The 15,506-nt window shown below is 47.3% G+C and overlaps 1 protein-coding gene across 6 annotated transcripts in view; it reads right to left on the bottom strand.

The window, feature by feature from the left end:
- Nucleotides 1–15,506, bottom strand: part of LOC129711145 (phospholipid-transporting ATPase IC-like) — a 108,238-nt gene that overhangs the window by 24,490 nt on the left and 68,242 nt on the right. For all 6 annotated transcript variants that reach the window (XM_055658577.1, XM_055658581.1, XM_055658576.1 and 3 more), the window contains 8 exons: nt 15,024–15,180; nt 14,314–14,502; nt 11,785–11,897; nt 7,407–7,571; nt 4,548–4,659; nt 2,956–3,031; nt 1,393–1,537; nt 556–832 (listed from right to left, as the gene is read on the bottom strand). In XM_055658577.1, the coding sequence (XP_055514552.1) occupies nt 556–832; nt 1,393–1,537; nt 2,956–3,031; nt 4,548–4,659; nt 7,407–7,571; nt 11,785–11,897; nt 14,314–14,502; nt 15,024–15,180 (1,234 nt within the window). The remainder of the gene's footprint in view (nt 1–555; nt 833–1,392; nt 1,538–2,955; nt 3,032–4,547; nt 4,660–7,406; nt 7,572–11,784; nt 11,898–14,313; nt 14,503–15,023; nt 15,181–15,506) is intronic.

Genomic DNA, 15,506 nt, shown 5'->3' with positions numbered 1-15,506 from the left:
TGGGTCTTCCTTATTTTCACAAAAGCGGGCGGCACGGTGGCGCAGCGGTACAGCTACTGCCTTCCAGCGCCAGAGACCCAGGTTCAATCCTGACTACGGGTGCTTGTCTGTACTGAGTTAATACGTTCTCCCCGTGACCTGAGTGGGTTTCCTCTGACATCTTCGGTTTCCTCCCACACTCCATAGATGCACAGGCTTCTTGGGGTAAATTGGCTGGTATAAATGTAAAAAAATTGTCCCTAGTGTGTGTAGGGTCGCGTTAATGTGTGGGGATCGCTGGCCGGTGCGGACCAAATGGGCCGAAGCGCCTATTTCCGCGCTGTATCTCTAAACTAAACTGAACTTCATTCTACATTTTCCTTGATCTTGTCCCCATTGATCTCTCCTTTTCACACCGTACCCTTCCATAGCTCTGTCTCCCTCTCTCATGACGCTCAGTCTGAAGAAGTGACCCGACCCGAAACATTACCCATTGCCTCTCTCCAGTGACTCTCTCCGCCCATCCCGCGGAGTTACTCCAGCATTTTGTGTCGATCTCAGCTGAACGAGACTTACTTTTCAGCATGTTCACATCGTTTGCTCCGTCGCCGATGGCCAGCGTGATGACCCTTTGGTACTTTTTCACCATTTGGACCACCAGGGCTTTCTGGTTGGGAGTGACGCGGCAGCAGATGACAGCCTGACACTGGCAGGCCAGCTCCACGAACGCTCGCTCACGTGCCTCCGCCTCAGTGCACACGCTCCTTCTCGCCTCACGGTTAACCATGGCCCACTGCTTCCGCCACCATCGATCCTTCTTCAACGGTCTCTTGGAGCTGTGGATGAATTTATCCTACAGAAAAAATTTGATCGTACATCAAGTCACAAATCCAGAAGAGGTCAAGAAGAGGTCAAGTTTAGTTTAGTTACGTTTAGAGATACAGCGCGGAAACAGACCCTTCACCATCCTGCACAAACTAGAGTCAATTTACATTTAGTCCAAGCCAATTAACCTACAAACTTGTACGTCTTTGGAGTGCAGGAGCAAACCGGACCACCTGGAGAAAACCCACGCAGGTCACGGGGAGAAAGTACAAACTCCTAGAGAGAAGGAATGGGTGATGTTTCGGGTCGAGATCCTTCTTCAGACCTGAAACATCACCCATTGCTTCTCTACAGAGGTTCTGCCTGCCCCACTGACTTGCTCCAGCATTTTGTGTCTATCTTCGGTGTAAACCATCATCTGCAACTCTTTCCTACAACTGCTCCATTTTCACCCATCCCACATCCCTCTATCAAGACTATGTCTCTCTATAACTCCACACAGATCAAAGTCATCTCTAACGCTGCTTTTGAAACGTAAACACGGCCAAACCCCTCAAAGCAAACTCATCGAGGAACCAGGGGACGTACCAGGAAGCTGCCGGTGAGAATTAATGCTTTGTTGTCACACGACAGGAACTCCGACTCCTCATTGTTCTTTATGGTGTCCGAGACGTCGTCCGTGTTATCTTCACTGCATCGATGGCCGTTCTTCCGCAGACTATCCAGAACTACGCTGAGATGGTGAGGGGACAGAAAAGTGCACAAGTTATGGCTGGATGAGGAAAGGCAGCCAGAACTCCAGTGGAAGCACGAGCAGCGACGTAGCATTCAGTCTAGAGAGTGACATTTAGTACAGCTGATGATCGGCGAAACCCTTGCCTCATTGCCTCAGAGCTCATGGGAGAGTCCAGGACCAGAGGACACAGCCTCAGAATAAAAGGACACGCCTTTAGAAAGGAGATGAGAAGGAACTTTTTTAGTCAGAGTGTGGTGAATCTGTGGAATTCACAGCTGTGGAGGCCAAGACAATGTATATCCTAAGGCGGAGATTGACAGATTTTTGATTAGTAAGGGTGTCAGTGGTTATGGTGCAAATGCAGGAGAATGGGGTTGAGAGGGAAAGATAGATCAGCATGGCGGAGCAGACTTGATGGGCCAAATGACCTAATTCGGCTCTTAGAACATGTGAACTTCTGGAGAAACAAGTGGAGTTTTGCACACGAGGACAGAACTGGAAGAATGGTGCCTGGAATAGAGGGCATTAGCTGTAAGGAGAGGTCGGACAAAACTGGATTGTTTTCTCTGGAGTATCAGAGCTGACGGAAGACCTGATAGAGGTATATAAAATCATGAGAGGCATAGATATAAACAGCCAGATTATTTTTTCGCCAGAATTGAAATGACAAAGACCAGAGGGCACAGCTTTAACGTGAGATGGGCAATTTGTGAAGGAGATGTGCGTGGCAAGTATTTTGTTTACACAAAAAGTGGTGGGTGCCTGGAACGCACATGCCAGGATGGTGTAGAACACTTGTCGGAGAGAGGTGAAGAACCTCTTCGAAGCAGGCATACCTTGAGGAGATTTTGTAGTGGGGCAAACAAAATGTGTAAGAAGGAACTGCAGATGCTGGTATAAACTGAAGATGGACACAAAAAGCTGGAGTAATCAGTGACTCCAGCTTTTTATGTCTATCTTCTGCAAGGGCTGTGGTGGACGCAGATATGATAGCGGCATTTAAGAGACTTTTAGATAGGTACATGGAGGTGGTGGGAATGGAGGAATATGGATCACATGCAGGTAGAAGGGATTAGTGCAATTTGGCATCATGTTCGGCACAGACATTGTGGGCTGAAGGGACTGTTCCCCTGCTGTACAGTTCTATATTTTATGTTTTATTCTGCCCCATACCTGCACTCTAGGTGCAACTTACAGTAGTCAATTAATCTCCAAACCGGCATCGTTTGGGATGTGGGAGAATAAATAGAGGTTCGGACAGGAGGAAACCCACGGGGTCACAGGCAGAACGGGCAAACTCCACACAGAGAGCGTCAAAGATCAGGATCGAACCCAGGTCCCTGGGCCTGGGAGGCAGCAGCTCTCCTAACTTTGTCACTATCCCGTCAATTCCCACTGCACTGTTCATCACTTACTTGAGGTCCTTGCCTTCAAAAATCTCCATTTCTTCTGACAGCAACCTACAGGAATATCCAACATTAATTGCTGTTTCTGTTAAAATTGGGGGAAAAAAGAGAGAAAATAATTAATAAATCATCTGTTTAGAACAACAGCGAATAAGTAGCACAATTATTAGTCCAGCAATGGTCACATATTGGTGCCATATAGGGCAGACATGGTCTTGCTATTGGCCCACTATCCACACTGTATTGATCTGGATAGACACAAAATGCTGGTGTAACTCAGCGGGACAGGCAGCATCTCTGGAGAGTGGGAATGGACGATGTTTCGGGTCGAGACCCGTCTTCAGACCCAAAACGTCACCCATTCCTTCTCTCCAGAGATGCTGCCTGGCCCGCTGAGCTACTGCAGCACCTGCAGCTCTCTCCTACACACTGTATTGATCTGGTCTGGGTATGTGGACCCAATCTCCCTGGGCCTCCCAATCTTATCACTGGGTCGCAGCACTGGGAATTAAGGCACAGCAAGAGTTCAACAGCACGTCACCAAGACCAGACCCACCAGACCCCCCCCAAAAAACACCATGACTGCCTTTTTTTTGGAGGCAACGTTGTGTCTCAATCCTTGCCTCCTACTAAATTCAACGAGGATTTGTTAGAGTTTTAAAACGACTCCATTGCCCAGGGATGTGTGAGAATCTCTTCAGCTACAAAGAGAGGTTGGATTGTTTTCTCTGGAACGTCTGAGATTGGGGGGTGGGGGGACGAATTGATAGAAGTATATAAAATTATGCCAGGCATAGATAGAGTCTAACAATCAGAACCCTTTTTCCCCCAGGGTGAAATGTCCCGCATGAGTGGGCGTAGCTATAAGGTGAGAGAGGAGATTTTAAAGGAGGTGTTTCACACAGAAAGTGCTGGCCCTGAAATGCATTGCCAGGCATGGGGATGGAGGCAGATTCGCTAATGGCGTTCGACGCTTTTAGATCGGCTCATGAAAGTGCAGGGAATGGAAGGATATGGATTATGTACAAATCGATGAGATCGGTTTAACTTGGGATCATGTTCAGCGCAGACGTTGTGGACTGATGGACCCGTCTCTGCGCTGAACTGTTCTGTGTTCTAATCGTTGGGCCAAACGACACACATTGCCTCTGCATGTCCCTCCACTTTTTTCATTGGACACCTATTTTGCAACCCCGTAGACACAGACATGTTCAGGGAAAAATTTAAGACATGAGGAGCTGCCGGAGCTGCTGCCTCACAGTGCGAGAGACCCAGGTCTCTGATCCTGACCTCGGGCGATGTATGTGTGTGCAGTCTGTATGCTCTCCACATGACCACCTGGGTTTCTACCGGGTGTGCCAGTTTCCCCCCCACTTCCAAAAGACGTGTGGGTTTATAGGTCAATTGTTCTCTGTAAAATTGCCCCGAATGTGTAGGGAGTGTGTACGACTAGCGTGTGAATGGACAAACTCCACACAGACACCACCCAAGGTCAGGATTGAACCCGGGTCTCTGGCGCTGTGAAGCAGTGGCTCTCTCAGCTGCACCACCATGTTGCCCAATGAATTTGAATAAATAATTCTGACAGTGCCTGACAGTACCTTTCTTGTCTCCAGTCAATACCCATATTTTAATACCCGCCTTTTTCAAGTTCTGAATGGTTTCGGGAACTCGGATCTGCAACTTATCTTCGATGGCCGTTGCTCCGACGAGCTGCAAAGGAAGCGTGGACAATGATGTGACATAAAGCAGGGCCGTTCTCAGTTTAGTTTAGAGACACAGCGCGGAAACAGGCCCTTCAGCCCACCGGGTCCGCGCCGACCAGCGATCCCCGCACATTAACACTATCCTACACCCACTAGGGAGAATTTTTACACTTGTACCAAGCTACAAACCTGTACGTCTTTGTAATGTTGGAGGAAACTGAAGATCACGGAGAAAACCCGCGCAGGTCACGGGGAGAACGTACAAACAAATCGCCCGCCGGGGGCTCCAACAACAAGACCCGGAGTGAGGCCTTGCACCACCCGGCGCGGCGTAAATGGCCGCGGGACAATTACCATCGCCCGCCGGGGGCTTTGACTTTGACTCTGACATCGGGAGGGGAATGGGAAGTGCAGGGGAGAGATAAGTCTTTGTCTTCCATCACAGCGAGGAGGAGATGCGCTGTGATGGATGTTTGTGTAAATTGTGTTGTGTCTTGGTTCTTTCTTGTGTGTATGACTGCAGAAAGAACATTTCGTTTGAACCTCAATGGGGTTCAAATGACAAATAAATTGTATTGTATTGTATTGTATTGTATTGTATCCCCGTACAGAGTTGATGTGCCTGAGCTGTTGTTGCATACAAGACATTCGCACCCCTGTACATGTGCATATGACAATAAGTTAATACATTTCCACCTGGCTACTTTCTACAGCCTCCACTTCCCCCACATTTCCCATGCCTTTGTTGTCCAACATCTACCCCACTCACCCTGAGTATTGACGTTACCCGGTCATTCACAGCCTTCTGGGGAAGGGTTTCAAAAGATTCATTATCTAGAAACCGGATCGGTCTGAAGAAGGGTCTCGACCGGAAACGTCACACATTCCTTCTCTCCAGAGAAGCGGTGTTACTCCAGCATGTTGTGCCCATCTTCAGCGAGCCTGTCTTACTTGTGTGCAAATCCCAATGGAAACCAACATCGTGTGTTGCATCCATTTCCTATTGAACGCCCGCTCCATGGGAAGTTAGAGCCGAGTCTTTCTGTCCGGCTTCAGCCTGACGCTGCCATTATGTGCAACCTACTAATTACTTATCTACAGAAAAGGGATCTACACCGATCATAGAATGTAGAACAGTACAGCATTGGAACAGGCTCTTCGGCCCACAATGTCTGTGCTGAACATGATGCCATGACCAACCCTTACCTACCTGCACTTGATCCATATCCCTTCATCCCTGCTTATATATGTACCTATCTAAATATATCTTAAACACCCCTATCACTGCCTCCACCATCACCCTAGGCAGCGAGTTCCACGCAGTCAACACCCTCCGATGTAAAAGATTGAAATTTGTGGGGCGGCCTAAGAGCCGAGAGACCAGCGCCAGAGACCAGGGTTCCATCCTGACTACGGGTGCTTGTCGTACGGAGTTTGTCTGTTCTCCCCGTGACCTGCGTGGGTTTGCTCCGGGATCTTAGTCATCCTCCCATGCTCCAAAGATGCACAGATTTGTAGGTTAATTGTCTTGGTATAAATGCAAAATTGTCCCTAGTGTGTGTAAGAAAGTGTTAATGTGCGGGGATCGCTGGTCGGTGCGGACTCGGTGGGCTGAAGGGCCTGTTTCCGCGCTGCATCTCTAAACCTAAAACTAAACTAAATTGAAAGAGACTGCCTAAAAATTGCAAGTTCCTATTTTTTGATAAATAGTCCCATTTATTCTCTCTAAAACCAAGGTTGACCCAGTTTGGTTATTGTTTTGGTGTATTCCGACTAAGCACGTCTATAACATGTGATACCCATGTGGAGCACCGCAAATTGAGGATATTGATTTTACCAGCAACCGAGTAAAGATATTTCTCATCACGTCCGTCCTCCATGACCAGACCTTTTTATCCTAGAAATAGCTTCCTTCGTTCCCAATGGTGCTGTGATTGTCAACATGCTAAATGCACAGTGGAACTCCTTGCATGGAAACAGTCGAGTAGCGTATTGCCATACCTTAGCATGTCCCCGATTGGCAAAGTGTACAGAAATGGTCTACTGATCCCGCACTGTAAGAAGCGCCGTGTTTTGGTCCAGTCCTCGCTCTAGTTCACGCGAGGGCCCCTCGCTTCCAGGCAAGTCCCAGGCTGTTGCAGGGCCTCCAACCTCCGCCTTCCTTGGACGTGTGGATCGACCAGCGAACTGACGTCCCACTTCTCGCCCGTCCACCTTTTTGGCCCAGGGGTGCCTCCTGCAGCCGACCCTCATCTCCCTAGTACCCTAACCAAAGGGAAGACCCCTCCCATAGGGTTCCTGTTGACCCCTACTGGAGCCACGTGTCAAGGAAGCCATCACTCATTTTCCTAAACACGAGCTAGGGCAGGTGTTCACCCAGAGAGTTGTGAATGTGTGGAATTCTCAGCCACTGAAGGCAGTGGAGGCCAATTCACTGGATGTATTTAAGAGAAAGTTAGATATAGCTCTAAGGACTTACAGAATCAAGGGATATGGGGGGGGAAAGCGGGAACGGAGTACTGATTTTTGGATGATCAGCCATGACCGTATTGAATGGCAGTGCTGGCTCGAAGGGCCGAATGGACTACTCTTGCACCTATTTTCTATCTTTCTATTTTTGACAAGCTCATCAGTTCTTGGCGGACCGTCGCACTTATTGCGACTGTTGTTGGTAAATGGCACAGTTTGAGTCATGAACACTTTCTCTCAAGGACAAGCAGTAAAATCAACAGCTTAGACTTAGATTAGACTTACCACCAGGTTGGTTTCAATTTCATCGTACAAGGCTTCGAGCAGATGTTCGCGGTTCTGCAGCGCCACGGTGGCTTTCTGATGCCTTTGACTCCAGTCTTGAAAGTTATTTTCCTCAATGTCTTTGTAAGCCAGACACAAAGTCCGCAGCGTTTCCGTCGCAAATTGCTGAAAGTACGGTGATGATCACAATACGGTACTGGCAGCTTAGAACATAGAACAGTACAGCACAAGAACAGCCCCTTCGGCCCACAATGTCTGAGCCGAACATGATACCAAGATCAACTCTTATCTGCCTGCACATAATCCATATCCCTCCATTCCCTGTGTATCCATATGTCTATCTATATCCATGTGCACACAGATTTCTACACCCCCCCACCCTCCCTCCCTTCCACCTACATCTCTTTCTCTGGCTTTACAATTCACAACCTTTCTATCCTTATCTCTCACCGTTAGTCATTTCATCTCCGGCCTTTGTCCAACCATTTGACTATTCAAAACCTCCCTCACCTGCATCCACCCATCACTTTCCAGGCTTTTTTTCCTGCACCTCCTATTTTTCAGAAAACTCAAAAGAGAGAGCTTGAATGATTCAAGAACAGCTTTTACCTGTAGTTGGCAAGCTCTTGAATGATTCTCTTTTCGGAATGGAGCCAGGCCATTCGGCCCAGTAAGTCCATGCCAACCATCAAGTACCCGGTCACACTAGATCTGTTAACTCATTTTCAGCTTTCAATTGATTGATTGAAAGATACAGTGTGGAAACAGGCCCTTCGGCCCACCAAGTCCATGCCCACCATCGATCGCCTGTTGACACTCGTTCTATGTTACCTCACTTTCTCATCCACTTCCAACACATTAGGGGCGATTTACAGAGGCCAATTAATTTACAAATTCGCCATCTTTAGGGTGAGGGAGGATACGGAAGCACCCAGAAAAAACTCATGCTGCCACAGGGAGAACATGCAAACTCCACGCAGACAGCACCTGAGGACAGGATCAAACCCGGTTCTCTGGCGCTGTGAAGTAGCAGCTCATAGTTAGGGATGAACATCCCAATCCTCCAATCTACCTCCATGCACTTTAAAAAAAATAATCTGCACTTTCTCTGTGGCTGTAACACTATATTCTGCACTCTGTTTATTTTCTCTTTTATACTACCTAATGTAATTGTGTATGGTATGACCCGCCTGGATAACACACATAGCAACGTTTTTTTTACGATGTATCAGTACAATAACCCAACCAACAGCTAACAATGGCCTGTTTCCTTTATCATCGTTACTTGTTTGCATATCTTTCATTCATTGTTCTTCATCTCTCTACATCTCTCATCATCTATATCTCTCATTTCCCCTATCCCTAACCAGTCTGAAGAAGGGTCTTGACCCGAAACGTCACCCATTCCTTCTCTCCAGAGATGCTGCCTGGCCCGCTGAGATTCTCCAGCTATTTGTGTTTATCTTCAATTGATTTGAATTCTCTCGCTGGGTTTCCAACCTCCGGGCTTTGTTCCAGTGATGTTCTGCTTGCCTGCAGCGTTGCTAATATTTGTGCCAAGCATTTTGATTCAACTCTCCAGCCTGCTGCCTCACAGCCTAACCTCCATTGGAGCCAATTATTGCCCCCATGCAGTTCTGACAAGCGGGAGATGTCACATATTTTCAGGACATCTTCGCTGCTGATGTTTTGTTCCCATTGTGCATTGTCAAGTGTGAAAAGATCCATAACTCATTACTCGTTGATCCCGCAAGCAGGGGTCCACAACAACATGATTATACTGCTTGCTGCAGATTGTCTCTCAGTGTTACACGGAGAACAGAGCAGGCCTTTCGGCCCACAAAGGCTGTGCCAACCATGATGCCAAGCCAAACTAATCTCTGCCTGCACGTGATCTATATCCCCTATTCCCTGCCTATCTACAAGTCTCAGTTGTGCTAGAATGTAGAATAATATCACGTTTATGTTACCCAAGTGGCAATTGAAGGGCATGAAACAGAGGGCAGCAGTGAGGCGCCACAGTAGAGTTGCTGCCTTAGAGATCCATTCAATCATGGCTGATCTGTCCCATTCTCCTGTTTCTCCCCATAACCTTTGATGCCCTTTTTCGAATCAAGAACATGACAAACTTTGCTTTAAAAATACCCAATGATTTGCCCTCCACCCTCCATTTGTGGCAATGAATTCCGCAGTTTTGCCACCCTCTGGCTACAGAAAATCCTCCTCATCTCCTTTTTAAAGGTACGTCCTTTTATTCTGAAACTGTGCCTCCTGGCCCAAGACTCTCCCACTACTGGAAACATCCTAGATCAGGAGCGGCCTGTCCCGCTGAGCTACTCCAGCATTTTGTGTCTATCCGGGTACTTACTGTTGACAGCTTCTTTGACGCAAGTCAGAAGAAAAATTGCAACATGATTGCATCTTCAGCAATGAGAAGAATGTTCTTTCATTTAGTTCAGTTTAGAGATACAGCGTGGAAACAGGCCCTTCGGCCCACCTAGTCCACAACAGCCACCAATCACCAGTTCACACTAGTTCTGTATTATTCCACTTTCTCATCCACTCCCTTCACACAAGGAGCAATTTACAGAGGCAGACTAACCTGAAACCCGCACACCATTGGGATGTGGGAGGAAAGCGGAGCACCCGGAGGATGCCCACAAGGTCACAGAATGTGCAAACTCCACTCAGACAGCACCCAAGGTCAGGATCGGATTTCTTGATTAGTAAGAATGTTGGGGGTTATTGGGAGAAGGCAGGAGAATGGGCTTGAGAGGGAAAGGCAGATCAGCCATGATTGAATGGCGGAGTAGGCTTGATGGGCCGAATGGCCTAATTCTGCTCCTAGAACCTCTGACCCTGGGTCTCTGGCACTCGTGCTTCCCTATCAACTACACCACTGTTCCGCCCCTATAGTTTAGTGTAGAGTATGAATGAGAAAGTGGGATAACATTGAATTAGTGGGAACGGTGTGTGAGGTAGAAGCTCGACCAGCTGCACCACCCAAATTAATTGTTAATAGACAATAGACAATAGCAGGAGAAGGCCATTCGGCCCTTCGAGCCAGCACTGCCATTCACATGGCTGATCATCCACATTCAGTATCCCTTTCCTGCCTTCTCCCTATATCCCTTGACTGCTATCTATAACTCTATCCAACTATCTCTTGAAAGCATCCAGCGAATTAGCCTCTGAGGCAGAGAATTCCACAGATTCACAACTCTCTGGATGATAAAGTATTTCCTCATCTCCATTTTAAATGGCCTACCCCTTATTCTGAAACTGTGGCCCCCGATTCTGGACTCCCCCAACATTGGGAACATGTTTCCTACTTCTAGCCTGTCCAATCCCTTAATAATCTTATACGTTTCCTCCTTCTCCTCCTTCTAAATTCCAGTGTATATAAACCCAGTCGCTCCATTCTTTCAACATATGACAGTCCCGCCTTCCCGGGATTTAACCTCTTGAACCCACGCTGCACTCCCTCAATAGCAAGAATGTCCTTCCTCAAATTTGGAGACCAAAACTGCACACGAAACTGCACATAATGAACAATATACCACTTTGCGATATAAAAACCTTCATTCCTGGTTAATTGGTCCCATCGGCAGTTCCAATCCTTCCCTTCAGGAAGTTGGCCTGGACAATCTGTCACATTATTTCCCCCCCACCCATCATATTTTGCCCGCAGAACAACATCATCAATGCATGTGATTTGCTTTAATTATTTAACAACAGGAATTAGATCAAGAGGTCAGAGACTTTTGACCTTGGTAAAATAACTCACAGCAAAATGTGGTGCTCACACCAGGCTACCAACAGTGAACCACACATGAGTTAAACTGACCCTGGCTGGCTCTACCCCACCCCCTCTGCTTTAATATATTAAAAGCATCCCCTGCGATTTTCATTGGAACCAAGAAAACCTTCCCCCTGCATCTTAGTCTAGTTTAGTTTAGTTTAGTTTAGAGATACAGCTCTGAGACAGGCCCTTCGGCCCACCAAGTCTGCGCCAACCAGCGATCCCCGCACATTAACGCTATCCAAAATCTGCAGTTCCTTGTGTCTCCAACAGGAAGTATCAAATCAATTTACCAGTTCCATACAGAGAGAAAGAGAGTTGGAATCTCCAACTCCACATGTGCCGAACAACGAGTTTTCATCCACTTAACATTTACTAAAGTGAAGGCTCATGAAATTAACATTTGAAAAACTGAACAATATGAAACTGAGAAACAATAAAAACATTAATGTCCCAACTCTCAGGGTCTCTCTGCATAATCAAAATATGGCAGTTTTTTGAATTACCACAGGGATCCCCCATAGACCTCAGGAGATCGGTTAGTCTCAATAATCAGTAAACATGTACTACCCTTACATCGAGTGCAATTTGAGTGCTCTCCATGTGTGGACAGCTGAGCTGAAGTCTTTCATATATCACCGTGTCCGCTCCTTTGGAGAACAGCTTAATCTTCCCTTCAGAATCTTTCACTGCAAGATAAAACGTAAACATTCAGAGAGCAGGAAAGGTTGCCGTGCAACTCTTTAGTTTAGCTTTTTATTTTTAGTTTCAGAGATACTGCGCGGAAACAGGCCCTTCGGCCCACCGAGTCCACATCGACCGACGATTCCCGCACATTAACGCTATCCTGCATACACTAGGGGCAATTTCAGGTTTAAACCAAGCCAATTAACCTACACACCTGTACGTCTTTGGAGTGGGGGAGGTAACCAAAGATCTCGGAGAAAACCCAGGCGGTCATGGGGAGAACGTACCAACTCCGTACAGACAGCGCAACGTAGCCGGGATCGAACCCGGGTCTCGGGCACTGTGAGGCAACAACTCTACCACCGCGCTGCCCGTCTTCTGTCAGTTTTTCACCTTTTCAAAGATTTCACGACTTTGGAGATGGAGCTTGGGATACGAATGACAGAGGGAGTCTCTGGCAGACTACCACAGCCCGACTTTGTTGTTGAATTATTTCCTGCTTTGCTGCAACCAGGATACTGTCAGCAAATGGAGAGATTACATTTCAAGGAGACACGCACAAGGGGGAGGCGATACAGTGGTGCAGCTGGTAGAGCCGATGTCTCACAGTGCCAGAGGCCCAGGTTTGATCCTGACCTCGGGATCTGTCTTTGTGTAGTTTGCAGGTTCCCCCCCGTGACTGTGTGGGTCTCCTCCGGGTGCTCTGGTCTCCTCCCACATATCTCAAAGGCGTGCGGGTTTGTAGCTTGTAGTTAATTGACCCTAGTGTGCAGTGAGTGGATGCAAAAGCGGGATAACATAGAACTGGTGTGAACAGGGGAGCAATGGTCGGAGTGGACTCAATGAGCAGTACGGCATGATTCCACAGTGTATTTCTCAATCAATCGAACAAGAGAATGAAGATGTTGGAATCTGGAGAAAAAACAAACTGCTGAAGGAACTCAGCGGATCAGGCAGCATCTGTAGAGACTGAGGGATGGCCAATGTTTCAGGTTGGAACCCTGCATCAGGACCGAGAGTGTAGAGAGAAGATAAAGGCGATAGGGAGGGATGGGACGTTTCTTGATTAGTATGGATGTCAGAGGCTATGGGGAGAAGGCAAGAAAATGGGGTTAGGAGGGAGAGATAGATCAGCCATGTTTGAATGGCAGAGTAGACTTGGTGGACCGAATGGCCTAATACCACTATCTCATGATCTTTTGAGATGGGGGCTGTAGTTGATAATGTAATCAGGTATGATGGGGGATCATAGATAGAGGGAGGTATAGTAGGCAGATAGAAGGGAGGAACAGAGGACAGTTGGTGATAAGTTAAACTAGGTAAGGGAGTGATGGCAGGCAGGTGAAACCAGGTGGGGGGGGGGAGATAAGGTGGAAATATCAATGAAATAAGACAGAATAAATGTCAAAGTTCAGATTTGTTTTAAAGCGCAGGGGCTGGAATGAGGTAGGTTGGGAGATCTTAAGAGTGGTCCATTCAGTAGTCTGAGTGATAACAGAGTGGATGAAGTGATTAAGAAGGAACTGCAGATGCTGGAAAATCGAAGATACACAAAAATGCTGGAGAAACTCAGCGGGTGCAGCAGCATCTATGGAGCAAAGGAAATAGGCAAAGTTTCGGCCCAAAACGTTGCCTATTTCCTTCGCTCCATAGATGCTGAGTTTCTCCAGCATTTGTGTGTACCTACAGAGTGGATGAAGCTGTTCCTGATGGTGGGATCCAGACCTTCCCAAGAACAAGTTTAACATAAAACATACTTGCAGTTTGCCTTTGAGTGGGTCAAACTGGAGGTTGAAGCCTAATGTTAGAGAGAATACAGACCCAATACATTTCAATGAGGATCTTTGGGGAGTGGTCAAATTGAGATAGGGATGGGAAACAATCCAGGCATAGCTTTAAGATGAGAGTGGCAAAGTTTAAAGGAGATGTGCAGGACAAGTTGTGGGTTTTTTACCCCACACAGATCGAATCCGGGTATCTGGCACTGTAATATTATGCCCCTGTCCCACTTAGGAAACCCGAACGGAAATCTCTGGAGACTTTGCGCCCCACCTAAGGTTTCCGTGCGGTTCCCGGAGGTTCCTGGAGGTTCCCGGAGGTTTTTGTCTATGTTCTATAGAAGAGGCGGAAACCACTTTCGACCATTAGGGAGATTGACAAAAACCTGCGGGAACCGCAAGGAAACCTTGGGTGGGGCGCAAAGTCTCCAGAGGTTTCCGTTCAGGTTTCCTAAGTGGGACAGGGGCAAAGGCAGCAACTCTATCATTGAGATGCTGCATGACCCGCTGAGGCACTCCAGCACTTTGTGTCTATCTTTGATATTTGATAACTGGAATCACTGAAGTTTCACCAGACCGAAGAGGACCGTTGTAATACTAATGTACTTTTCACCCCACGTTTATCTTTGGGGTCACTTACGGATGATAGACATTCTCTTGCGACTGCTGGTGAAGTCCAGGATGGCCAGCACTGTGTATGTCTTCTGCATGCCCAGCTCGCTGATGGTTATGCTATCCTGTGTGCGGGACAGAAAGACATAGCCAAAGTTTCTTGCTGCTAATACTAGAGCGCCTTCATCTGGAGAGGCTGCCTGGTAAATGAGCTGACCTTGAAGAAAGAGAAACAAGAGGAAGAAAATCAACAGTCAAATGTGGCCCAGAACAGAGTGGAGGATGGGCTCTCCACAAGTCCACAATGAGCAAGCCACCAAAGCTTGAAATCACGAACCACCAGATTTAGGAACTGGTCATTCCCTCTTCTCTCTTCCCCACTACCAAATTCGAGCATGGACCTTTCCTAAGCCAAAGGTGTATTCCTGATCTCCCAATCGATCTAATTACCCTGTGAATTATATATATCCCCTTAAATATATGTCAATAAGATCAACGCTCATTCTTCCAAGCTCTGAAGAGTATAGGTCTACCGTTTTGAGATCAGCATAACCAGTATCTGACCAGTGTCTGAGGAAGGGTCTCAACCCAAAACATCACCTATTCCTTTTCTCCAGAGATGCTGCCTGACCAGCTGAGTTACTCCAGCATTTTGTGTCCATCGACAGTTTCTGACCATGCTCCGCTCAAAAGCCAAAGTGATTGAATACCTGCTAAATGATGGCACTTCAGACTCACCATCTTTCTCCTCCACCATGACTGTGTGACAAAGAGCCAGCAATCTAAAGAAATCGCGGACTCCCGGCTGCTCCCCTGATCGGATCAGTTGCACTAGCAAAGAGTCGTAGAACTTGAGCCTTCTGTCAGCATACGTGTTCCAGCTGAGGTCAGCCATCTGTAAAAGACCCAGTGACATTCAGTGTCAGACCGAGAGAGTGGTGCACAACTGGTTGCCGAATAGAGTCTTAAATACGTTCCTGAGCATGGAGGTCCCCAAGGACGCAGAGCAGACCGGATTTCACTTTGAACAGTTTTATCGTGCATCGTACAAATCCAGGCCAAAAAGATGAGGCTGGAGACACAAGGAACAGCCGATGCTGGAATCTGGAGCATAAAGCAAAGTGTTCGAGGAGCTCAGAGGAAGAAACTGCAGATGCTGGTTTATACCGAAGATGCTGGAGACACAAAATGCTGGAGTAACAGGCAGCATCTCCAGAGATG

This window comes from Leucoraja erinacea, chromosome 29 (genome assembly GCF_028641065.1).
Source record: "Leucoraja erinacea ecotype New England chromosome 29, Leri_hhj_1, whole genome shotgun sequence".
Taxonomy (NCBI): Eukaryota; Metazoa; Chordata; class Chondrichthyes; order Rajiformes; family Rajidae; genus Leucoraja; species Leucoraja erinaceus.
The sequence above is the reverse complement of the archived record's forward strand: the minus strand, read 5'-3'. Positions and strand labels throughout refer to the sequence as shown.